This window comes from Bidens hawaiensis, unplaced genomic scaffold (assembly GCF_021521415.1).
Source record: "Bidens hawaiensis isolate Kalapana, Puna unplaced genomic scaffold, B.hawaiensis_p1.1 tig00018026_1, whole genome shotgun sequence".
Taxonomy (NCBI): Eukaryota; Viridiplantae; Streptophyta; class Magnoliopsida; order Asterales; family Asteraceae; genus Bidens; species Bidens hawaiensis.
Genome location: NW_027492718.1, coordinates 259,734 through 286,805, shown reverse-complemented (window position 1 = coordinate 286,805; position 27,072 = coordinate 259,734). Strand labels below are relative to the sequence as shown.

The 27,072-nt window shown below is 35.1% G+C and overlaps 3 protein-coding genes and 1 pseudogene across 4 annotated transcripts; 2 read left to right on the top strand and 2 right to left on the bottom strand.

Annotated features, from left to right (window-relative positions):
* Positions 1 to 286: 286 nt before the first annotated feature.
* LOC143555213 (ubiquitin-related modifier 1 homolog 1-like) lies at positions 287 to 1,918 on the top strand. The gene is made up of 4 exons (XM_077044805.1): positions 287 to 354; positions 1,297 to 1,372; positions 1,461 to 1,543; positions 1,623 to 1,918. The coding sequence occupies exons 1-4, from the start codon at positions 332 to 334 to the stop codon at positions 1,738 to 1,740; spliced, it is 300 nt and encodes a 99-aa protein (XP_076900920.1). The 5' UTR covers positions 287 to 331; the 3' UTR covers positions 1,741 to 1,918.
* A 1,166-nt stretch (positions 1,919 to 3,084) lies between these two features.
* On the top strand, positions 3,085 to 4,748 carry LOC143555212 (uncharacterized; annotated as a pseudogene). The gene is made up of 7 exons (XR_013139164.1): positions 3,085 to 3,387; positions 3,563 to 3,630; positions 3,753 to 3,980; positions 4,051 to 4,137; positions 4,210 to 4,295; positions 4,368 to 4,488; positions 4,590 to 4,748. The product of XR_013139164.1 is annotated as an uncharacterized LOC143555212 (transcript).
* Positions 4,749 to 14,345: 9,597 nt separating this feature from the next.
* LOC143555211 (tetraspanin-2-like) lies at positions 14,346 to 15,519 on the bottom strand. Its single transcript, XM_077044803.1, has 2 exons — positions 14,900 to 15,519; positions 14,346 to 14,649 (listed from the first exon to the last, which is right to left on the bottom strand). The coding sequence occupies exons 1-2, from the start codon at positions 15,395 to 15,397 to the stop codon at positions 14,359 to 14,361; spliced, it is 789 nt and encodes a 262-aa protein (XP_076900918.1). The 5' UTR covers positions 15,398 to 15,519; the 3' UTR covers positions 14,346 to 14,358.
* Positions 15,520 to 16,047: 528 nt separating this feature from the next.
* Positions 16,048 to 18,464, bottom strand: LOC143555210 (uncharacterized). Its single transcript, XM_077044802.1, has 5 exons — positions 17,567 to 18,464; positions 17,305 to 17,357; positions 17,025 to 17,191; positions 16,793 to 16,944; positions 16,048 to 16,684 (listed from the first exon to the last, which is right to left on the bottom strand). The coding sequence occupies exons 1-5, from the start codon at positions 18,363 to 18,365 to the stop codon at positions 16,245 to 16,247; spliced, it is 1,611 nt and encodes a 536-aa protein (XP_076900917.1). The 5' UTR covers positions 18,366 to 18,464; the 3' UTR covers positions 16,048 to 16,244.
* Between the last annotated feature and the right edge of the window lie 8,608 nt (positions 18,465 to 27,072).

Below are 27,072 nucleotides of genomic sequence, written 5' to 3'. Positions count from 1 at the left end.
AATCGGATACTATTATACCGGTTAAGAACTAGTTTCGGTTTGATTAACCGGTTAGGATTTTCGCCTCTGCTCGGCCCAGGCCCAATTAGAGAGAAACTAATTTGAGTAGCAACCGGTCCATATGCTAGGAATGAACACAACAGAAGCACAATTACAGTACAATAGATACAAGTGTTTGAACAGCCTGACTTTTACGCTGTGATTCTCCAAGGTTGGTTTCTTCTTTTACTAGGTCTTTAATTTTGGATATCCAGTTCAATTCCGAACCCCCTAAGCCTTCTTTTTAGGGTTTTTCTGGTGCAGGAAGGATAGGATAATAATTGAATTGAAGATGCAATTAACTCTTGAATTCGGGTAATTACATATCTATCTATCTCTGTTTACAATATTCATATTCATAAAGTGACAGTTAAAGTTTGCAATAGAGTGATCTCACCATGAACAATTTTTATATTTGAACTTGTGTATCTGTGTCTGTCTGACTTTCGAGTGCTAGCTTGCTTGTTTGTGATCTATTTCTATAGTATTACTTGTGATTTGAATCTAGAAATACCTTTTGGGCTTAAACACAAAGCTTTTATACATGATCATAGATGTATGGAGTGAATTCAATAGAGGTACATTTGAATGGCTTCTAAAAGGCGAGAACATATTTTAGGGATAAAACCGTTTTTTAGCTAAATTATAGGGATAGGAGGGGGGGGGGGGGGGGTGTTCCAATGTGAATGCTCTAAGCTTCTAGTTCTAAGTGCTTGCAGGTGAATCAGTAAAAGCATATTTGCTTGAAACATCCAAATATTATTTGTTGGATGAGTATAATGCCGTATGCGAGTTCACACGTTCACATGTTGACCTGATTTAAGGGGTGTTTGAGTGCGCTTCTAAATCTTGCTTATTTGTTTGTTGAAAAGCAAAAAGTGTTTGGCAAAGCTCTTCCAAAAGCTTAAAATTGGAGCTTTTCAAAAAGCAAATACGCAATTCTAAAAGCTCACCCAAACACCCCCTTAACCAAATACAAAAAATCTTTAATTTTGATTGATTTACCTTTTTAAAAGAGACTATGAAGATTTTTTGTATAATAATACAACTTGCAGTAAAGGTTTATTTATATATGTTCAATCATTTTTTATAAACTTGGAGTCTATCAAATTGGTGGCATTCCAGACTATGATATATACTTATTATCCAATTCTATTATCTGATGCCCGACTTTAAAGTTCTACTTATTGGTCTATGCCACTGTCATTAGTTATATGATTTTTGATATTTTGTTCTGTTGTTAAATGTTAAATCTAGTGGAGGACTTGAACTTCTTTGTAACTCGGTGAAGATCCATAATGTTGATGTTGACCTACCAGCTGAAGAAAAAAAGGTGCAAATCTTCAAGTTATCAATGACAGCTCTTAAAAGTTTAGATGTATACTTGTTATTTACTTTTTTTTTTTTATTTTTATTTTCAGTTAACCATGAAGCACTTGCTTGCGTGGGTTAAATCCAACTTAATCAAGGAGAGGCCTGAAATGTTCATGAAGGGAGACACTGTGTGAGTTTTTTTTGTGTGATTTTTTATCCAAAACTTATTCCTTTAGCTGTAGCTCATCATGTTGTGATATGGTGTGCAGACGGCCCGGGGTTCTTGTTCTTGTGAATGATTGTGACTGGGAACTGAGCGGTCAGCTCGATACAACATTGGAAAGTAAGGATGTTGTCGTTTTCATCTCTACTTTGCATGGGGGATAGTCACTATGTATCTATCTGTACACTTTATAAAATGTTGGAACTTATGATTGATTTCAGTTTGTAATTCGTGGGGATAGTTTCGACTCACCCATAAGTTTATTTTCTTCCAGCTATAGCTTGCAAGACAAAGTTGTAAACTCAGTGTCTTATTGATGGAACTTAGATGGGTTTGGCTACACTGTTGATGTCCATTTACCACTGTCAATGCAAACACACTATGGTTTTGACAGCGGTATTTCTAACTACGCGTATAGTGTAATACGTGGGTGTATGCTTTTTGCCAATGCATTTACATACATCTATAATATTTGAAAACGTCTAGTCTCATCTTCAGTATTGTGTATTTAGAGTTGTGACACAACCATGATACCAAAAAGGCCATTATAGAGAAGCAACTTATGTTAGATTTGTTGGGAATTTAGTAATAAGTATTTTCATCGACTTTGTACACAAATTTATATTCATAATATATGGGATATATAATCTATAATGTACGGATTTACGTTCTTGATGAGTGCTCCACATCTTTCAGTGCTCGATATTATATGAGTAAAACTTATCACGCGTCCGAGTAGATAAATTCTTAACGTGGTTTATAAGTAGCCAATATGCCTAAAATGCTTCGTACAATACATATATAGACTTGTACAAAGTTTTATGGCAAAATTTATAGCTTAACTGATCAGACTATCCACAATAAAACATTTTTAGAGTGTTTTTGAGCATGTCTACATCGTTAGTTTTTTCTTATTGTGGGTGTAGTTTTTATCATGCGTTTTTTAGTTAGAGTTTTTTCACAACTACCAAACACACCACTTTTTTGCAGATGGTTTGGGGGGGGGGGGGGTGCTTGAATATATATATTTTTGGGTTGAATGTGATTATGACATGATAACGTTTTTTGATATTTTTAAAGAATGGTGCTTTTATGATGTCACATCTTATCAGATATGTTTTTTTTTGTGTGTTTTTCGGGATGCTTGTTATGGATTCTCTTACACAAACAACCAAATATAAGTTATCTTTATTGCTCTTTGCAGTTGACAAATAGTGATTTGAAATATTTTACATCTGCTTACATTTAATGTAATTTTTTTTGGTGTAAATAATATCATAATGTATTGTTGGCACAATATAATGAAGAAAAATAGATAAAAGATTTACATGTTGATTTATTTTATATATATATATATATATTGAAAGTGAAAACGTTTGGTAAAAAATTTATCATCCATTTTCATACGTGACGATGGTTTGGCCACGTAAAGACTTTAATCCACTACATATAGCAACCATCCACATGATGTTTGAATCATCATTTTAGTCATACTTATTTATTTATTTATTATAATATAATATAAACAATTAAAAATGGCAAATCGCTTCCCAAACATTCTACAAAACAGGTTATCTAGTGTTCATCCCAATTCTTCAATTTCTTGTTTTACCATTAATTCTTCTTGTACTCAATTATCAAAAACACTAAAGAGAAGTAACAATCCAAGTAGCTATCGAGTACCTCGACGTCTTGTGCTCGGTATTGGAGTATCTTTTTGGTCTCAGTTCATGAGCATGGCCGGCACCAATAATAATAATAATAATAATAATATCATTGCATCAGCCAGAACAAAAGGCTCTGTTGAACAGGTCAGTTCTTATGTTTTATGGTTGGTTTTTCAGTTATTTGAGGATGAATGTATGCAAACTGTGAATTAGATAAGGTTTGGTTTGTTGATATCATGATGAAATGACACATATTAATTTAGAACAAAATAGAGTGACTTATATGCATATTCATATAATCAAATGTTTGTAATTATAGATATTGGAGAATGTCGAATGGCCCGAATAGTTTCCTTTCAAGGACGAAGACTTCCAACGTTTCGACGAGTAAGTCTCTTTAAACTAATCATTTAGTTACATTATTATGTTACATAACATTTTTAACGTGTCCATGCTCTATGTGTTACATGTTACTTTAAACTTTAAGTAAAAAAGAGTTGTTTTTGTAGATCATCAGATTTGATATTCTATGAATCTCCGCGTTTTGTAACCCACATTGACGATCCTGCTATATCCGCTCTCACAAATTATTACAAAGAAGTTTTCCCTCCAAGTAACACTCACGGTGTAGCTCTTCTAGACATGTGTAGCAGTTGGGTGAGTCATTTTCCCGCGGGATATAAGCAAGAAAGAATAGCGGTATGGGTCTTAACGAAGAAGAACTCAAGGCCAATAAAGTAAGAATTAAAGTACCCGCGTGACACATTTTTTATATTCATTTTTGTGTAACGTTTATAGTTGTTGTAGGTACTTACTGAGTATGTTGTGCAAGACCTAAATACGAAACCTAAGCTTCCGTTTGAAGATAATTCTTTTGATGTTATCACGAATGTGGTGCGTATTGTGACTGGTTAGTTATTCGTGTATTACCAAATCGGGCTTTGACTTAATCGTATCGAATTGCAGGTTAGTGTTGACTATTTGACCAAGCCGATTGAAGTGTTCAAGGAGATGCGTCGGGTCCTTAAGCCAGGTGGCAAGGCTATTATGAGGTGATAATTATGTTTAGTATTTTAATTTTGTATAATTTTAGCTAATATGTCTAACAATCAATTCTATTGCAGTTTCTCGAATCGGTGTTTTTGGACAAAGGCGATATCGATATGGACATCAACAGGCGATGCAGATCACGTGATGATAGTGGGGGCATATTTTCACTATGCTGGAGGATTTGAACCACCCAAGGTGAGTTATATTATGTAGAAAAGAAGTTGCAATTTTGACTTTGAAGGTCAATCCCACTGAATCTTGACTTTGACCAGAAACTCGTTATGAAAACCATGCAGGCTGTAGATATATCTCCTAATCCTGGTCGATCTGACCCGATGTACATTGTTCATTCAAAAAAGCTGGCTACCGCATGAAACGAACGCATATGATTCACATGTTAACGTAATATTTGTAACAAATTAAATTTAATTCTCTATGATAGAATGGAATCAATAATAATAAAAAGTAAAAAGCATATTTTTGTATTGTATTGTATTGTATGGTCAAGTAAGTTGCACGAAATAATAAAAGTAATAACCTTGACATAAGTACATCATCTTGTTATTCAATTTTAACATAACCTCGTTACTTATGTTGTTACCTATTTTGATTTTTCTATAGATTAGGAGAATAAATTTGTTAGCGACGGTAAACGAGGATGGCTCAAGAGAAGGAGTTAGATCAGTGGATGTATGATAGGAAGATGGATTATAGCGAGTGGTGGGTTTCGGATTGGGCCGAAGATTAGCTGGACGAGTGCGAGATGGTATGGTAGGTGTTTGAATGGGAATGGGCTGAAGGTCAGGTTGTGGAGTGGTGGGTTGGTTAGAAGTAGGGACTGGTGCAGGTGGTGTAGTAGAGGCTGTTTCGGTAACAAGGGCTGGTTCGGTCACAAGGGCTGGTTCGGTAACAGGGGCTGTTTCGGTAATGGGGGCTGGTTCGGGCTGGTTAGGAGTGGGCAGTGTAGTGTTAACATGTGTTGGAAAGGTGGAGAATAAGGGGCTGGATTGGTGGTGGGCTCGGTTAAAGGAACTGGTGTAAATGGAAAAAGATGCTCGTTAAATCGAACATGACGTGCAATATACACACGATCGGTAGTCAAGTCCAAACATCGATACCCATGATGAATAGGACTATATCCGAAAAATACACAAGGTGTAGATCGGAAATCTAATTTATGTCGATTATACGGAAGGAGGTAGGGAAAACATTGACATCCAAAAACACGAAGAAAGGAGTAATCTGGTGTTCGATTGAAGAGATGCTCAAAAGGGGATTTGTTTGAGTAGGTTTGGGAGGGTAGTCGGTTGATTAAGTAAACGGCTGTTTCAAATGCAAAATTCCAAAAACGTAGTGGAGTGTTAGAATGAGCAAGGAGAGAGAGGCCCGTTTCGACAACGTGTCGATTTCGACGTTCAACGATACCATTTTGCTCACTCGTGTGAGGACAAGAACGACGATGAATAATACCTAGTGAGGAGAAAAAATGTGTGAGATTGCGGAACTCTCCCCCCAGTCAGTTTGCACATTTTTAAGTTTGGTATTAAAATGTCGTTCGGCCATTGTCACAAATGATTTAAAAGTGGAATAAACGTCAGATTTTTGTGCTAATGGATAATACCACATATATCTTGAATGGTGGTCAACACATAACATAAAGTATCTATATCCATCAAAAGAAAGTGATGAAGCAGGGCCCCAAACATCACAATAAACCAAATCCAAAATATTATTACTACGAAAATTTGAATTATTCAAAGATAACTTAGAAGATTTTCCCATTTGACAAGCAAAACATAAAGCTGGAAATAGTTTTGTAGAAACAGGTAAAGAACAACTAGAAGCAATAGTTTGGAAAACACGAGCATGAGGATGTCCGAGACGTTGGTGCCAAATGGTTGAAGAAGCTCTAGTGGCGGTGAAGGAAAGACGTGGAAGAGACTTCAATTGGGGAAGACGGATCGAGTACAAACCACCATTACTTGGACCCGTGAGTAGGATGGACCGTGTAGATTCGTCCTTCACAACAAAAAAAGATGAGTGAAATTCAAAGAAAACATCATTATCAGTACAAAATTGTTGAACAGATAAGAGGTTCTTTGTAACATCGGGTACGTGAAGAATATTAGAAAGATTAAAAATTTTGTTTAGGGAATATATTTTGGAAGAGCCAATATGAAGAATGGGTAAAGGTTTACCGTCGCCGACATGAAGTTTGTCGTTACCAGAATATGCCTCGGAGTTATCCAAACTTGTGAAGTCTGGTGTGACGTGACTGTTGGACCGTGTGTCGGGAATCCATGTAGAACCAGATTGTGACCCAAGCTCAGAAAAATTTGCATAGTTTGCTTGAGGTGATGCACGGACAACAGAGGAATTGGACTGATTAGGGCATTGGGAAGGCAGATGCTGGATGCCACAACGATTACAGTGGCCATAAACTGTGTTCTGAGTTGAAGCCCATGCAAATTGCTGTTGTCGGTTTTGGTTGCTGCCGTGTCCACGAGAGTCATCATGAGTTCTGTTGGAATAATTACCACGTGTATTGCCACGTGAATTGCCACGCCTGTTGCCACGATAATTGTTTGACGGGCGGTTTGCATAGAATGCTTGAGGTTGAGGGTTTTGAGAGACGGTAGGATGAAGTTGATACCCTAGTTGGGATGCTAGCTGCTGCAAAGCATTTAATTGATTTTGCGGGAATGTGTTTGGTTGCAGCAGGGGATTGGTAGTGGAAGCCATGAAAGCTTGTGGAGAGGGTTTCATGGATTTGTTTACCAGAAAGTCATAATCAGAAATAAGGCCATGCAATTTGTTAAATTTTACCGGTGGGTATCGGCCTAGAAGATTTGCCTTGAGGCCATTGTATTCATCACGAAGACCGGAGATGGCAAGCATAACCAAGTCTTTGTCTTTGGTTGGTTCGCCAATGTTGGGCAGGGCACTAGCATATTCTTGGGCGCGGCTGAGATAGGAGATTGGAGTTTCATCTCCTTTCATCTCAATCTTTAAGAGCTGAGTTTTGAGAGTGTATTCCCGGGAAGAATTATGTGGTGCATATGCCCTCTCAAACGAAAGCCAGAGATCTCTAGATGTTATTCCTTGAACATGTTGAAAAGAAGCTTCAGATATAGTAGAGATGACAATCATTCTTACGTGTGCATCATTGGAGATCCAATGATGATAGCTAGGATTATCAACTGATGCAGTATCAGTTGTGGCAGCTGTTTTAGGCAGTGGGCATGGGATTGTCCCATCTATGTAGCCAAATAAATTGTTGGTGACTAAGAAGGGATGGTCATGGCTTTCCAATACCCATAATTGGTGGGTGATAGCTTGAAAGCGAATTTATGGGAGTTGTGTGCTGTTTTCTCCACAGTTGTAAAGGTAGTAATCATGGCCATGATGAATTAGGGTAGAGTTGTTGATCGACAGAGAAGAGAAAAAAAAATATATGATGTAGGCTGCAATTGGTTGTTGACGGCAGCTAGGGTTTGTAAACCTTGGCTGTGATACCAAGTTAAAACACGTAATGTGATTTTGGTTATTGATTTCTGCATTACAATAGATCCCTATATATAGGGTAGAATATTACATTCAACTACCATCTAAAATCAAGATTGTAAATATAAGATCTAACATAATATATTGTCTAACACATATTAGATAAAATTTACCTTAACATTTTGTTAAGTGCGTGAACAAATTTCACGTATACACAATGGCTCAAGGATTTACCTGCAGACAGGAGACACGGTAAGCAAAGAACGGAGGTGTAGCGTACGAATCCCAAGCCATTTTCTTACAAACTGAAGACGAAGCCAAACACGCCTTTATACTCACCCAATTGTCAGGATGAGTAATGTGATCCCAAGATACAAACGTAAAATTGCAGCCTCTAATTATGGTTGTCTCGTATAGTTTATTTGCTGAAGCTTATAGGCTTTAATTAGTAACTAGTTGTGGATTAGTGGTATGCTTAAACTTCAGGTTTCTGCACTCTAGTTATGGACTTGTGAGTTGATCAAAATGAGATTGGCAGTACAACCTCTATAGAACAAAATAAACTAAACCAAACACTTATTGGACAGGGCTCGATGGGGGTGCACTCGATGATCAGTTGGGTTATATATGGTTGCATTAATTTAAACAGAATCTTAGAGGCGGATCATGCATTGTTTCTGGGATTGGGCAGATCATGCATTAATTTTCGAGTGCAATGGGGATCGGGGCCCGGGCCCAGATGGGTTCAACTTCAGGTTTATAAAGTACTTCTGGGATTGTTTCGAAGTTGACTTCGAGAAAGTGTTGTCGGAATTCCACACGACAAGGAAATTTAATACAGGGGTTAGTTCTTCTTTTATCACTTTGATCCCTAAATGTGTTGATCCGGTGAGCCTAAATGAGTACAGACCAATTAATTTAGTTGGAGCGATAAATAAAGTGGTTTCGAAGGTTCTGGCCAATCGGTTAAAAAAGGTGCCGGGGTCGGTTATTACTAATTATCAGTCGGCGTTCTTAACTGGAAAGGTTATCCTAGATGGTCCTTTGATAGTTAACGAGTTAATTGCCTGGGCCAACAAGTCCAAATATAAAGCTTTCTTTTTGAAAATTGATTTTGAGAAAGCTTACGATTATGTAAATTGGAAATATCTTGTGTCGGTTATGGCTCAAATGGGTTTCCCTTCGGTTTGGTGTGAGTGGATTACGGGTATCCTCGCTTCGGCTAGATCCTCGGTGCTTGTTAATGGGTCTCCTACGTTCGAGTTTCAATGCTTCAAAGGTATGAGACAAGGAGACCTTTATCCCCGTTCTTATTTCTCGTGGTGATGGAGGGTCTCTCGAATATGGTGCAATCGGCGGAGGAGGCAGGCATTCTAATGGGTTTTCAAACTCCTAATCAGGGACCGAAAGTGTCTCATTTATTATATGCGGATGATGCAATGATAATAGGAGAATGGAATACAAGGAATGTGGAAAATGTGAATAGAATCTTGAGATGTTTCCATTTGTGCTCGGGCTTAAAAATCAATTTTAGAAAGTCCAGTTTGTTTGGTTGCAATGTAAATGGAGTGGAGATTGAGGAGATGGTCGAGGTGCTCGGTTGTAAATTGGGTATAATGCCTTTCATACATCTAGGTATTCCGGTCAGTGCTAACATGAACAAAATAAATAATTTGAATGGAATCATGGATATTTTTGAAATAAGATTGTCGATTTGGAGAGCTCACTCTTTATCTATAGGATGAAGGGTAGTTCTCATTAAAGCGGTGCTCGAAAGCTTACCTGTCTATTATCTATCTTTGTTCAAGGTTCCGAGTAAAGTAGCGGAGAACCTTGAGAGGATTATGAAGAGATTTTTGTGTGGGGGGATCAAACGAGTCACAAAAGATCCATTGGGTGGCTTGGGAGAGGGTTGCCACCCCTAAAGATAAGGGCGGTTTAGGTATCTCGAGGATCAAAGATATAAATAACGCTTTATTAACTAAGTGGGGTTGGAGATATAAAACGGGAAAGACGGGGCTGTGGATAAGAATTATTGATTCTGTTCATAATCATCTGAGAAATTGGGATGTGGTTCCGGTCAAAAATGGAAACACAAGTGTGTGGGCTAACCTTGTTAAGTCCATAAATAAGTTAAAGTGGGATGGAAGAAATTTGGTATACATGATAAAAGGTAGTGTTGGAGATGGGCAAAAGTTGTGCTTTTGGATGGATAATTGGGTGGGCAGCGTGTGCCTTAAGGAAGCATGCCCTTCTTTATTCAAATTGGAAAGATATAAAAGGTGTAAAGTCAAGGAGAGATTTTGGAGAGCAAGAGGACATTTCAGTTGGAGCTGGTGTTGGAAAAGAAGGAAGAATGGAAGAAGTGCATGAGGTTAATAAATGCAGCTGTTTGGGTTAACGGGCCGGACTGGTGGGAATTTCTAGGGGACAAAGATGGCGAATTTTTGGTAAGCTCGGTTAAAAGGTTGATTGTAAAAAATAAAAACGTTGGAAATAACTAAATTATGAAGTGGAGCAAATGGGTTCCAAATAAACACAACATTCACGTTTGGAGGACGAAAATGGATAGACTTCAACTTGAGGTGCTCTTGAACAAAAGGAACATACGGGTTACGGAAAGTGGGTGCCCCCCTTGTGCGATAGGGGGGGGGGGGGAGAAACGGTGGATCATATCATGACAAGTGGAGTAGCGGCGGTGGTCTGGGATATTTAAGTCGGTGGTGCAAGGTTCCTCCTATTTTTGGCTTCTCGGTTAGAGACCTTCTGGAGCTCCACAAGACCATCAATCTCGGTCCTATAGAAAAAGAGGTGCTTCATGGAATTATCATAATTTCTTGTTGGAGACTTTGGAAGACGAGAAACGAAAAAAGTTTTTGGAGGAAAGGAGGTTACTTTGGAAGAGATTATAGGAGACATAAAGGCTTGTGGTTTCCTTTGGTTCAAGTATATGTCTAAATTTAGATCTTTAGCTTGGATAAATTGGTGTAATTTTGATTTCATGTAATTTTTTTCTCTTTTTTGGGCTGCTCTCCGGCTTTGTGGTGGTGGCCTTTGGGTGTTGTTTTTCTTGTTTGGTGTTGGTGTTGGTGTTGGTGTTTATAAAAGTTAATCTTTCAAAAAAAAATGCATTGTTTCGGTTTCACCTAACAAGAGTAAGGACCAAAGCCTACAGATTGATTTCGTCTTTATTCCGTCTTAATTTTAAGTTTTCTAAAAATAATACACGTACAACACTGAATGGTGTTTGAAACAGAAACATAATATGAACAAACCATGATCCATGTAAAAAAATCAAAAAAATATTACAATATTCCAAGAAGTCTCGTTTAAAACACTAATAGTAACTGTTGAACAGATAAGCTAATGAAAAACGACAACATATCGTAGCTAGGTACAATGTTAAGCATCAAAATGTATGATCAAGTCCTAAACAGGTAGTAGCGCCTCGTGTGTAATGTTGAGTTGCTCGATCGGTTTCCTTGCTAATTTCTTGTTGATGAACATCAAGTAGGTGATCAAGTGATATGCAATTTCCAACCCAAAGGATATATATAACACTGGATGCAGAATCCAATCGTAGGGTAAAGGGATCACGCACGCATAGAAAATAATGATACACACAAGAAGAGGTAGCCGGTTGGGAGGATACGATCTCTTGTAATGTTGTTGATCATCCAAATAGAGACATGTAAGTATGATCCCAAGCATTAGACAGGCCAGCAAATACCCGATCCAGTTGAGCTCGGGGGAAGAGCTAAGACCATGAGAAGCGAGAAAGAAGCAAGGAACGTGGAGAAGCAACCGATGAATTTCAAAGCGACGAAGCAGAGATCCCACGATGGTAGATTGAAGCACGGCTCCATAAGCAGCCCAAGATAACCATTAAGGAATAAAACGGCCAATGTTGCAACAATGGCAATGTGTGCAAACACCGTATTGTTTTCTAAAGGAATTCGGAGCATGGCAAATCCACACATGAGGCTGGTGCGAATCGAAAACAAAAAGTTTTCCGTAACCCTGAAACAAAAAAGAACGATGCATATATGTCAATCAACATTCAACAACAGTAGTAAGTAATTACCTAGACGAAAACAAACTTACGATTGCTGTGCCACGCTGGAATATAATGAAGATACAAACTCTTCTTCATTCTGGATATCATCTCTCACAGTAATGGCAACCTCTTCTTCTTCTTCTTCTTCTTCTTCTTCTTCTTCTTCTTCTTCTTCTTCTTCTTCTTCTTCATGATTCGGGATAGCCGAGTACTCCATGCCTTGATTAATTTCCAAACCTTTGCGTTCCTAGTCGTTTGTAATTGAAGAATGAATTTGTGTGAGAGAGAATGAATACACATACGTATATATAGATGTTGATGGCCGATTTTTATGCAACTCAAAACTCAATTTTTGAATTTGACTTGATTATTAAGTAATCTAAGGATTGATTACTTGTGGATGAATATTACATTGTTAATTAATTAATCTTTTTTTTTCTTTTTTGAGTCGGTTGATGAGGCAATCTTTTTATGTTATAACTTGTTCGGTTTAAATATATTTATGGAATGATAAACATTGAGGGTCTGTTTGGTATGAGGTAATGGACGTGGTAATGGAATGGACAAATGAATGAAATAGATTATTACCACTCCATAGTCATGTTTGGTTACTATGTAAAAATGAAATGATTTTTCACTTTTTAATTATTATTATAATATTCACCAATGATAATAATTATTATCATTAGTGAATATTATTATTAGTAAATAATACTAATAAACATACTCGTAAAAACGTTGAATCACACACACATGTACGTTATGAAATGTTAACTTCTTAAAATTTAAATATAATAGTAATTCTAATATAATAATAGTTATATTATAATATGCAAAATAATAATAATATATTATAATAATATTGATAATATACCATAACTATAATATAAATAAATAATTATAATATAATATTGATATAATAAAAATAATAGAGATTATTATTATTATTATTATTGGTTCATTTCATTCCTTGAAGAAATGAAAAAAAAAAAAAACACCCCTCTTAAAGGAATGAAAATCGTATAAATGGAAGAAGTTTCATAACATATGACAACCAAGCATATTTTAATTCATTCACTTGAAATGATTAATTGTATTTCACCTTTTATTCCATCATACCAAACACTACCTGAGATTTAAAATTTTTAACTTGATGTGTAGGTAATAGAAGCTAGGACATCATAACGTTTGAAATTCAAACTCAATTTTTCAAAAACCAAAGAATACCTTAAAAATTTCTTTGTTACAAAACTCTTCTTCTTATTATACGGGTTTGAGACCGTAAACAATAAGTTTTTTAACATTAAGTTTTTTATAGAACAGATACATTATTGCATTAGTGAATAATTTTAGTATGCATTAAAAGCTCTCAACTTCTTGTTATGTGTCAAGCAATTGTCGTATTTCGGATATAAAATTTAAAACCTTTAATTTAAAAATGAGTGATTTAAATATAATATAAACTTAAGGTCTTTTTATATATATTTAACAACTTAAAAGAAAAAAAAAATTAATGGATGTAGAATGCTATACAAAATTTGTGGAAAAATGAGAGGAAAAAAAATAGTGTGTGAGGAATAAAAAATATAATAGTTCTTAGAAGAATAGAACTCGTCTAGGGTACAAATAGAACACATAGTCATGACCGCTAGACAAGAGCCTATTTTTAGTTTAACAAATAAATTGTATCTTATTTCATATGTTCGTTCTACATGTATAAATTAAATAAATTCTAAACAGGTCACTTATTAATTTGAAGCCCCAAAGCCCTAGCTTTATCCAACATGACTATTGTGTTGGCCCTGACATTCAACAAAAATTCGAACTATCATCACTTGTAGCTACATGTTTTTGGATATCATGTAAGAAACATAAAGATGGAGACGAACACTAGAACAAGAAAGATGGATAAAGAAATGAAAATGTATCAGAAAGTAAAACTAATAATCGTGCAGGTTGTACATATATCTCTGAGTCCTGGTCGATCTGGCGATCTGACCCAATGTACGTTATCCACTCAAGAAAGTTGGCAACTGCATGAAATAGACACTTATGGTTCACATGTTATATAAAAAAGAATGAAAGCCTGATGAAAGAGAACCGGGAAATCTAAAGCTAAACCATAAATAATTGTTGAAGGAATAACTAACAAATTAAATTTAATTCTCATAGATAAAAATGGAATAATCCAAAGTTCAAAAGTAAAAATAACAAATTAAATTAAATTCTCTAAGATAGACAGAAATGGAATAATCCAAAAATCAAAAGTAAAAAAAACATATTCTTGTATTGTATTGTATGGTTAAGTAAATTGCACAAAATAATAAAAGAAAGCAAAAGAGGAATATATATAGATGCACTCCACTAGCTACAAGAAAACCACATTTTCATATGGACAAGTTTTAATGCATGGTGTACAAGTCATTTTAGCATGACTGACAAAAAAGGTGTTACCTAAAAACAAAAAGATAAACATCAAACGTTAAATGTTGGCAAACACAAATTTATTTTTTGGATTGCGTTTTATGCATGTTCTTGTAAGCGTTAAACGCGATAAAATAAAGACAAATGAGGGCGATCACAGCTATGATCAATATGATGTTTGCTTCCTTCCATTCTTTCCTTAGGTTCCCCAACACGCCCGCTTTACACGAGTCACAATTGTAGCACAACTGATTAGGGTCGTTGTTCCACAAGATGCAGTCCACGTCCCCCATCAGGTTTGTAGGATTGATCCATGTTATTGGGTTCACATATTGATACCCGCACACCGTGGGAGGCTTGCAACATCCTGACTGTAAAAGTAAGCTTTGTTAGGGATGATGATTTTATGTTCACATATTATCATAAATGTCTCGTGTATACAGAATAAAAATAAAATGACCACTTGTTAAGAAAATAATGTAATAAAAGTAGACACTTGACAAGAATTTCGTGCACATTAAAAAACTAAATTAAAAGCTTTGTTAGATTTTTACATTTTATGACACATTTATGATGCTACAAATTAAGCACAAAACATAACTCAAAGACATATATATATACCTGCAAAGAGGAGATACGTGAAGCAAAGAACTGGGGTGCAGTGTACGAATCCCAAACCATTTTCTTACAAACCGAAGACAAAGCCAAACACGCTTTTATACTCCCCCAATTTTCAGGATCAGTAATATGATCCCGAAGCCATTCCGAGTACCCCATGTAATGGTACTCATCATACTCCCGTCCAGGGACCGAGTACGCCCCGGACGGGTGGGTCACGATATATGCAAGTATGAGCAAAATGATCCCGGTCACAATCAAGGCCGCGTTACAGAACAAGTAGAAGGCCAACAACCCTTGTTGGTTACAATAAGCACCTATGAACCCGGTTAAGGCTAGAACAAGGAACAAAACCCCGATGAAGACAATCGGCCAAGGGAGCGAGCGGATGCAGTGGTTATCGGGTTTCGAAGCGAGCCAAATACCGGTGAAGATGATTGGGATTGAACATATTAGTGCTATAAAGTTTATGGTAGCTATAATGTTGTTACTCACTGCCATTATGCTTTGGTTTCACACAATATTGAGAGAAGCTAGGTGAGGATCATGTAGAAGAGCATGAGTTATTGGTTTAGGGAACATATTCTATAGGCACTAACAATATAAATGGTCACTTTATTAAATGATTGATTGGGTTTGGGTGTTACTTATATGATTCCTGGATGATTAGGCAAATGTAAATAAATGGGAAAAGAGATTCTTTTTTAGTGTATTTATATATGCAATTATTATAAAAAGATATGGTGGGGTTTTCTTTTTGTGAGTGATGGAGTCAAAGAACGTGTTGTTTGCAAGATTATTTCAATGTACAATCTTTTACTAGACAAATCAACCACCATTAATATAGGACTACTCTTTACTTGAAGGATATGATACATTTAGATTTTATTGAGATTTATCCCCACTTCTATTATAATTAGGGGTGTAAACGAGACGAGACAAACCTGAGCTCGAGCTCGGTTTGATTCAACTTTTTTTTTTTTTCATATTTGGCTAGTGAATCGTTTTTTAAGCTTGAGTTCGTTTACTATTTTATGTATTTATTTAAATTGTTTTTATATATATTTAATTACTTTATATGCATGAAATATCTTATTAAGAATACAATATAGAAGACTTTGAGAAGTATGAGAATATGAAAAATAAATAAATACTTAGAAATTAAATTGATAAATAAACAAATGAATAACTAAATCAGGAAAGTTCAAAGAAGCCAATAGAACAATAAGAGTTGTACACAATAAACCTACAACTGTAGTTCACAACTTCACATTGACATGAAGATACATTAATCAGAAATTGACAAATTAAAAAAAATTCTCAACATTCAAAATTGAATCATTTTCCTTTAGTCAAGATCTTCATCTGAGTCGGGATCTTCCACTTCACTTTCACTATGGGAAACATCTTTCTCTAACAAACCAGCTTTTTTACCAGACTTTGACCCCGAATGGTCTGCAAGGTTGTACCGCTGAAACTTGACACCGTCTTTCTTCTTTTCAGCATGTCTTTCTTTTCGTTTCTTTCCACTTTCGTATGTATCAGACTGCATAGTTCGCGCAGCAGCAACAAAAGCATCATTCATGGAATCATCGATCTTTTCATCTTCATCATTACCTTTATTATCAATGAAGAACTCTAAATCATCTTCAGTTTTCCCAGCATTTGGCTTGTGGGACTGTGAGTCAAGATCCAAGCTTGACACGTAACCAACTAATCTTGCACGGTGTTTTGAAATGAACCCATCAGTCATATTCAAACCTTGATCCTCGAGGTCAAGCAACCACTCTGTTGAAAAAGTGTCAGTCAAACATGGTCAACAATTAAACTCTATAATGTGATTCAAAAATAGTATGATGCTTAAACTAACTATAACTACAAAATAGTACCACTTACTTAAAAATGCCATAGGTGATGATCCTTTAGGTTGACTTGCATTTCCATTAACACCAAGCTCACTTGCCACCAATTTTGTGATAAGTGTCGGTAAATGGGAATCGGAGAATGCACTTGTGTAAGAAACGACTTCTGTATAATCTTTGTTTTTCCTACAACCGAATATACACTCATAAGATATTCAAAATTGGAGTTTGGTTCTATATTAAAGATATCAAAAGGAAATTTATACCTCAGTAACTCAATGGCTTCATGAGTAACCATAAGTCTAGCAAAGATATTATTCTTTATGTAGCTCTTTGGGATATGACCTACTTTGTCCAGACGAAGGAATGAAAAGTCGGGTAATATAACAGCATCATATAACACTTTCCTCAACAAAGATTCATCTTCAGAACTCTGAAAACCAAATCACAAGTATAACCATGTTATACTTATCACTAAATAAAAAACAGCTACAAAAATGTTATCTTTGGTCATAACAAAGCATAATTCTACTGAAATTGACTAACCAATAGGGACATCACGGGCAAATTCGGTTCCAGGAGCATCTTAACGAGTATATCTGAAACCATAAAAGCACAATATAAATCAAATTAATAAATTGTAAAATCATGAAATATTTGGTGTCAAACATCTATTTATCATCTATAAGGGTTTCAAATGTTGCTAACATAACAATGTGTAAAGACTGCTTACAACACATTATATAAATTATATATAATTAGTAAGAAAACATATCCAAATTGTAAAGAAAGTCAACTGATCATTTACCGAATAAGTAAAAGTTATGAAACCCGGTTATGGAACAAACTGCCCAAGTCCTCAACTCATTCTGCAGCTCCTGTTTCAAACTCCCGTCACTAAACTTCAAACACAATTTCAACAAAAGCGCCTCCACAATCACAGCTCCAGCCAGCACCCCAATATTACCACCACTTTTCTCATTAACCCAATGCGTAATCTCATCACTCAAAAGCGGAAAAAACTGCTTTGATCCATTTTCAGTTGATTCACCACGCACCCAAATCGATATCAAATCGTTTAACGGACTGATCAACCCGGTATCATCATCACTATTTAACCCCTCACAACATATGCTAAAATACCCCAAAATTACATCAACAAATGACTTAATTTCTCTCCTTGCTTTCTTTTTACTCATCAAACCCACTTCTTTACTCTTCAAATCAATAATTACCGAATAAAGTTTATAAATAACAGGCGCTGTTAGTGCGATGGAAACCACAGGACTACTCGAAGCCGACAAGGTTGTTACAGACTGAAAAAGATCTTTCACAGCTGATAATTGATCCAAGATACCATCTTTTTCGTGATTACTAATCTTAAATGTTAAACCCGATAAAACCCAGATGGTTTCGAGATGTGAATTGGGTTTTTCTTGCATCAATTCCACAAATTTTGTAGTGAAACTGGATAAATCAAGATTAGGGTTTTGTAGTGAGTCCAAGAGGCTTTGAATCGACTGATTAATTGTTAATTCGTACTCATCTCTGGTTAAATACTTCAAATTGTGTGGCTTTATGAGGTTTTGAGATTCAATTAGAAGCATTGTGTGGTTGAATTTGAGCAGATGTTAACGCAAAACCCTAATTTGAGGATGATGAATGATAATGATAAAAGAGGGCTAGGGTTTAAGGAGTGTTATAAATTGTTTTGAGTGTGTCAATATTACCCCCTGAATAATAATTTAGTGATATAAATACATAAACTTTGTGTAGTAATGTGTACCATATGGCCCATATTAAAAGCCCAATTATATAAGTCTTGTTCCTAAGACCAAGTGACCAACCCTTTAGGCATGCTCATATTTGGTCCAAAAATAATAATTTTGACTTTTCATGTAATAAGTATTTTATAAATAATTAAGAAATGCTTAATTAAAGTTGATTATACTATAACTTTGATGTGAAAGTAGAGATGGCCAAAAAAACCGGTTGGGGAACCGGTTTACCGGTTTAAACCGGAAACCGGTTTTTACGAAAACCGGTTTTTTAAAAACCGGTTTGACCGGTTTAGAAACCGCCGGTTCGTCTTTCGGTTACAAGTTCTAGATCCAAAACCGGTTAACGAACCGGTTAATGGAAAAACCGGTTTTTTTTATTAACCGGTTATGGAAAAACCGGTTAACCGGTTTATAAAAAAACCGGTTTATAACGGCTATATGCCCGTTTTTTTTGTTTTTGGACCGTTTTTTTTTTTTACCATTTTACCCCCACAAACATCTATATATAGTTTAGGTTGGGTATTGGTTAGATCACACTCGATTATACAACTCCAAACGCTCTAAACGTTTATTTCATACGCGATTATTTTGTTATCTCACGCTCAATTATACCACATTACCACTCCATACGCTCTTATTTCGTAGTCGTTTATTTCATACTCGAGTATACCACTCTTATTTCGTAGTCGATTATCATGGCCTCCCAAAGTGCTGCTTCATCCGTCAACATGGGTGCCTCGAACACGGGAGAAACGGTCGTTCGGGTCATCCCCACGAAACGAAACCATGATGTTTGGCAACATTTCGACCAAATTCATGACTCGTTAAGAGCTGTTGCCCAATCCCAATCCCAAACCGACCTTGAAATGGGGATGTACTACATGATTTGGGAAGACGCCGGTAAACGTCAAAAGGTAAACACCCCAAGCAGTGAACTTGGAAGGTATGGTGGTACCAACTTTGTGAAACACATGACTCCGGATGAATTTAGAAGTCTTGATTTGCTGGCTTGGTGGAGAGGTAAGGAGGATGAGTTTCCGATCCTCGCCGCCATGGCCAAAGATTTACTAACGGTCCAAGCTTCCACGGTAGCTTCGGAGTCTGCTTTTTCTGTTTCTGGCAGGGTTATATCGATTAGGAGGACTCGACTCACTGCACCAGCTATAGAGATGTCGATTTGCTACAAGGATTACTTGGACTCTTTAGATAGGGCACAACATCAACGCTCACTCGAGGGGGAAATGGAGTATGAAGCGGGCTTGTATGAAGACGAGGTCAATGAAGGACACACTCAACCAATGACCGATGAAGAAGCCGCGTACGACGATTACCTAAGAAATAGCTCGGGATCGGGTAGCGAAGAAAATTAGTTAAAGAAACAGCAAACATGGAGGCAAATCATGAGTAAGAAACAGCAAGTTGTTCATGTAATCGTGTCTAAGCATTCTTTTTCCTAATATGTGCTCTTATTTACTTGTTGATTTGGATTTTTCTAATTTAGTTAAAGAAACAGCAAACATGGAGGCAAATCATGAACAAACTGCGATTGGGAACAACAGGAGCATCTGCTAGTTCACGATTTAATGTTTGTATTTTTGAGTTAAATCATGAACAACAGTTCTTGGCAGAGATTTCTTCAGTGTTAATGATTTAATGTTTGTATTTTTGAGTTACGAATATGCGATAACGATTTAATGTTTGTATTTTTAATGTAAAAACTATAAATGAAAGTTATGTGTTTTTAATCTTTGGTTTGTTGAAAACACATTCACCAACACACACTCATACTCATCTTCCAAGCAAAGAACCCTAGCAACAAAAGCAAAGAATGGCTTCGGTCAGTCCGTTTTGCCTTGTAGTTACCGTTTTGCCTTGTAGTTACCGGTTTGTTTATACTGTGAAAAAATAATGGTCTTTATTAAGTACAAAATATAAAAAACAAATATTCGTATTTGAAACCGCGAAATTAAAAAAAAAAAAAAAAAAAAAAAACGGTTAATAAAAAAACCGGTTTATTAACCGGTTCTAACCTGTTTCTAAACCGGTCCTAACCGGTTAGACCGGTTAGGGTTTTGACAGCAAAAAACCGGTTATTAACCGGTCCGGTTATTAACCGAACCGGTTTTTTTCCGGGCCAAAAAAAACCGGTCCGGTTAATAACCGAACCGGTTTTTTTAAAAAAACCGGTTTGTGCACCTCTATGTGAAAGTTTAACCTTAAGGCCATTTAAAAAAAAACCTTGTATATATCCATATCTAGCCAGCTATCTCCATGTTTTACACGAGATGACGAGAATTATTTATTCTTAAAATGAAACAATAACAATAAATTTTAGTAATTCATGATGGTAACTAAACAAAATTGTATCCACATGATTTAAAATTATTTTTATTTATTTATTTACATGGGCTTAACATTACAGCTTTTTAGATTTTTTACATGAGATTATGTTTTGGGTTCAATGACGGACACTATTTGGTTAGGGATGTGTTCTTTGACATATTCATGTGCGTTGAGATTTCAATTAAAAAAGAAACACATGTGAACTTCTTGACGTAGTCGTGGGATGGAAAGTCAGCAACTCTTAGACCAGGTGATATTTTGTTCTTTGGATTGGTAGGAAGGAAACAAGCATGTGTAGATCTGACAAGGGTTTCCCCTCTTAGGGGCTTGGATAGTAGTGTATTTACAATGGGCCAAGGTGCATTAAAAGCGGCATGATGTAAAGTGATCAAACATGAGAAAACAGTCTTGGCAACCAACACCTGTTTACCCTCTTCACGTTTGATATATTTGGTGTCCTAGTGCATAAGGCTGTAGAACTACTTATTAGTTATATCCAACATGTCATGAATAATAATATTATGATCTCATCATCTATGAATGCTATTTTTAAACAACTTAGTTTTGCTATTCAGAAAGTGCTAGAGTCACAGTTTCTAGCTCATTTGAACAAATGTTATGTCTGCGTGATTTCAAAATCCATTTTACAAACATCACATTTTTATGTAAAAAATAGATATAAATATAACAAAGACCGAAAAAGTATGTGCATGTAGAGTGTAGACCATATTATCAACAACTAAAAATATAAATTGCACCATGCTTAGAAGCAACTAAAAGCTTTAGCCACTTGACTTGTTCAACCATACCTTCCCAACAGTTGGTCAAAATGGTTAGGATTTAAATATTAGTAAGTTAAAGTCCCAATGTCATATGATAGGGGTATACTCCACGGTTTCTAAGCTGGCTTGCGACTGTATTTCCATACTTTATGATTAAAAGGCCAACAAACACCACTAGCAAAATTGTTTAATCCAAACCTTTCCAATTAATATTTAAGTCACCTGCTTCTTAAACTTTAAACTTATTTGCAAGGTTTTTAACAACATATATAATTAACAAATATTTTATGGTATGGTTCACTTTTATGATTATGAAAAGCTAATATGTTTTTGTTAAAAAAGATATCATTGTGTTGACTGTTGAATATGTAATCAAGCAACCATTGTTTAATATATCTTGCAAAGGTTATGGTGTTTGGTCAAGGAATAACTGAAAAGGCATGATCCAGTGTCCGTGAAGCAAATGGGCATCCTACAAGTGGTGTGTCTGTTGGTCCGAGAACATGCAAAAAAGTAGATTTTTGGAGAGTATGACAAATGGAAGTAACAAAAATACAAGTGGGACTTGTTTTTTTTATTTAGGTAAAGCAAGTATAGAATACTATCTCTAGCCCATATAAGAAAATGGCCCAGTTTTTTCTTTCTTTTTTTTTTAAATGTCACTCCAAGGATTTGAAAATAAAACCTTTTTGTTTCATACACCCAACACTATCAATTGCACCAAATAACCATTTGGTAAGATTTTGTTCAAAGTTTCTTTTTTATATGTAAATCATACATAATTTTTGTTAATCAACTACATGCCACGAGGCGGTCACCGCTCCTCCGGGTCGTCCCTTGGTCATACTAACAAGTGAAACCCATTTCCTTGGTAAACAACCATTATGTTTTGTTAGGAAACAAAACATAATACATATTGATGTTGACGGGCATGAAACCTTGATATATAGCTTTGTATCCACATTTTTTTACATATTTACTTTCATTTTTTCTACTTTATACTCTTCATTCTTTTATAAATTACAAACTCTATGTATTCTCATGTGTTAACATTTATCTTTGTATAAGCATGCTCACTTTTGAAATATATATTTGTCAACATATATGGTAAATATTACTGTTGGATCAATGTGTAAAATAGTATCATACTTTTTCAATGATATTAACATCATTATGAGTTTAAGTGTCTGTTTTCAAAGAAGATTGCTTCTTGTGATAATAACAGTTGTTCTTGGCACAAAATAGCTATCTTTTATAATTTATAAAAAAAAAGTAATTGCTTAACCCATGGTGAATAAAATTTAGCCCTCATTGTCAATCAATATTGTTGTTTTGTCTAATAGTAGCTCAAACATTGTGGTTTTAGTTAATATGGTGGAGACTTCCTATAAATCACTTATCCAAAAAAAATTTCATGTCGCATATATGTTTAGCATTGTTTTTGGGTTACCGAGTAGAGATGCTTTTGTTGTAGATAAGATTAGAACTCAACACTCAAGTGTGTTTGTATGGAAAAAAATTCCAAGATGTTCCCCTCCTTGAAAATCCCCTCCTGAGTACCAAAAGACACGAGTGTTTATCAGTTTGGTTTTCCGATTACTAAGTTCGGTTTAAATTTCTTTGTCAAAACTTGAAATTAAATCTTGTTCATATAGTCTAAACCCAAACCAAAAATTGAATTTGATTTTTGGTTTGGTTCTAGCTTTGCTAACAGTATATAAAAGAACTGTAAATTTCAGCAGGGCAAGAAGCCAAGAATGAGCTCAATGGAATGGAGAATATAAGCTATTACAACTTTTGTTCTTGGGCACTAAATATCTTAGAGGAAATCAGCTATTGAAATATTGTCAACCAAACTGTTTTGAGGTATGTTCTTCATTTTGACTTGTCCGTGATTAAAAGAATAATAATAATAATCCATATTCTCTAATAAACAGACAATAATTTCTCATTTATTTGTGAAACAATTTCATCATAAAACAATCATTTTCGTGGGGTTATGGGTTTCACCAAACCTGGATAACCTTTGGGTTATAACATCTCACGTGTGTTTGGCTGGGCAGGGGGTAAGCATGCGTGTGTTGACCTCACTGGGGTGTCCCCGTTGGTGGGGCTGAGAGACAGTGGCTTCGTACCGGGACAGGCGGTTTTGAGAGCGGAGTCTAGGAAGGTTGCTAATCATGAGACATCGTGTTTGGAGAATCAGCACGTGTTCATTCCATTTGCCTTCGACACTTTTGGATCCCTAGCTCCCGAGGCGGTTCGCTTCTTGGAGCGGGTGCAGAAGGTGGTCCATAGTGACTCGCAGAGCCCGAGGAACCAAGGATTTATATTTAGTAGAATAGGCTTTGCGATTCAAAAGGGGATAGCGGCGCAACTTGTTGCTCGCTTACCCATTATCCAGATGTAGCTCGGTTTGTGTTATATATAAAAAGATATATAAAGTTTTAACAGGACCGAAACAAATAAGCAAGACATTGGTTTCACCAAGCCCGGATAGCCAACGGGTTACAACATCTCATTTATCTGAAAAACTCTTTTGTTATCAAACCTTAATTTAATTTATCCCCTCTACATATTCTCCATCACCGGTTAACTTCATATTACCACCCTCCATCGTTAACCTCCCTTTTCGCACATCAACCACCATCGTCACCTACATCAATTGCCCCTTCTTTGTTGTATTTCTCCTGAATCGTCGAATGAACACCGGTTAATTGACTATCGGTTTAGATCCAGTCGCCCCTTATCTCCTCTTTTATTTATGAAACTCTATCTGGGTCAACTCGTTTTCATCTTCATCACTTATACCACCACCACCACGCCAACCTTGATTTCAGACCTAGAATGGTTGTTGCTAGTGGCAAATTACTAACATATTATGTTATCTTAAATTTTTAAAAGCATGTCTGATTTAGTTTTTGATCTTAATGCTCTCTAATGCATATACGAGTTAAATATTCTTTCATTTAAAATTAACATGAACAGTTCATTAACATAAATAAACGTAAATGAACATAATTGAACAAAGTAACGAACATAAATGAACAAACGTAAATGAGCATAAAATGTATATAAATAAACACACTTAATCGAAAAAAACGAACAAATATAAAACATTATATAGATGATTAATTCAATGTTTCATCCATAAATGAATATAACTAAAACTAAGTTAATCAAAATAGATCCAAGTATATTATAAACTTTCTTACAATAGATTAAATTAAAATCCAAAAAAAAATTATTCATAATATGAAAAACAACAAATATAAAAATAATACAGTAATATGGAGGCTAAAAGCTAGTACCATATAACTTCAGATCGAGCATATATTTTTTTTTGTTACTTTCATGTAAAACATGTTATTTTTAAGGTTTTTTTTATATATCTTATGATAAATACATTGAATGTGAGTATTAGTAGATGCTTTTGAACGGCAAAGAATCTCACGTGTAAACAATAAACCTATCCTTTTTCGGGTTATGTCCTTCGTTGACTCCTCGACTGCCGTGAAACTATATCCCCTGATGTGTGGGAACCAGATGCATGGATTCCGTAAATGACAAACTTTTTAATTTATATTAATTGATTTTTATTTTTTTTAATGTAGGGTGTCAAACTAAGAACTCGGCTTGTATTTTGTGAATAAATTTTACATACTGAACATAGTGACCACTCATTGGATAGCAAGGTTATCAAATTCAAACGTACATTGTGCTCTTTATTATTTTAATTAGTCATTCATTACATAGAAGTCGTTTATATAGCCTAACTTTATTACCCACGCTAACACTTGCATCATAAAGGGTATGTAGGGTGAGCAACCGGGCAAAACTTTTTTCTTCTCTTGTTTGTGTACCATAGGTCAATTAACATATATATAAACAAAGTTATAAAGTTAACAATAATGTCATGTTATAGAGAATAGAGGGGTCCAATAAATTAATAATCATCTACCATTAGCTCACAAATTAGCTAATCATTTAACCAAATTTGACCCTTTTAAACACTTAAAACAATAACCTAACAATATTTAGCTTTTTTTTTTTTTTTTTTTTTTTCTGTTTCCTAAAAGTTGAGAGAGCATGTATATCAAACCACCATCATGTTAACTATATACATGGTAAAAGCCTTTTGTTGCCTTCTTTTCATGAGTATTATTTAGTAATTGAGATATCAAGTTTATATTTTTGTGGGTGTGAGTAAATAGTATCATAACATAACAATAACCAATGAAACAACAATTAAAAGAAAATCTTGCGGCAAAGATCGTGTATAATTGAATGGGGTATATTTAAGGGTAGTTAAAATATTGTTTATGTCATAAGATTTCATAGATCGTTCACCAACTCAATTTCTTCTTATCTTCCTAGTTCCATTCATATCTCTCACCAAATCCTAAACAACATCCAGCCTGGTGTAACTCAATTTGATACAAACAAAATATATACAAACGCGTATTTGAGATTTCAAATTACACACACACATTATATACGCTGTTATCTTAATCCATTTAATAACTAGCTTTAAACTGTGTGATCTACAATTCTCCACGTAAGTATAACTTTTCAATTTATATTATCATTTTTTTGAAGATTCTCATGTTTTGAGTTGGAACATGTATGTAGGTAAATCTCAAGAAACTTTACGTAGCAAATGCACAAGTAAAATTAGTGGCCGCATGCAACTGTTGACACAACCCTAAACATGAGCTGAACCCGATAAAAAAAATTGTTCAGAGTCAACTAACATGGTTTGTTTAAAAAACTGGTTAGCTTCCAGGGTTGATCGTATAAAAATAAATTGACCAGTTAACCCGTTTAACTATTTAAATAAATAATAATTTGTGATTATAAACTTTGGATCAAGTTATTCTGCAAAGGGGAACACAAATGAGAAGAATTTGTAGTCACAAAAAAAACTCTTAAAAAATTAAAAAAAAAAATCATAACTCAAAATTTAATAAAAAAAAATGAAAAAAAAACACAAAAATGTTTCTCCGTCTTTCTCGTTTCTTAAATAAAAAAACACAATGGTGAGTGAAAAAAGTCGTTGTGTCTTTTTGTTTATCGATCATTGTGTTTATTTTCGTCATTGATTGTGTTTTTTTCCTTGACATTGTGTCTTTTTTTTCTTTATATTGTGTTATATTACTTAACAATATTGTTTTATATTTTATTTGGCATTGTGTTATATTGTGCGGTTTTTTAGTTATAATTGTATTTTTTTTCATTTTCGTCATTGTGTCTTTGATCTCGGCATTTGCGTCTTTTCTTCACATTTTTTTATTTTTTTAACGAGAATGATGGCGGAAACATTTTAGTTTTTTAAAATTTTTTGTTTTTTTATTTATATTTTGAGTTATGATTTTTTTATTATTATTTTTTAATTTATTTTTAATGAG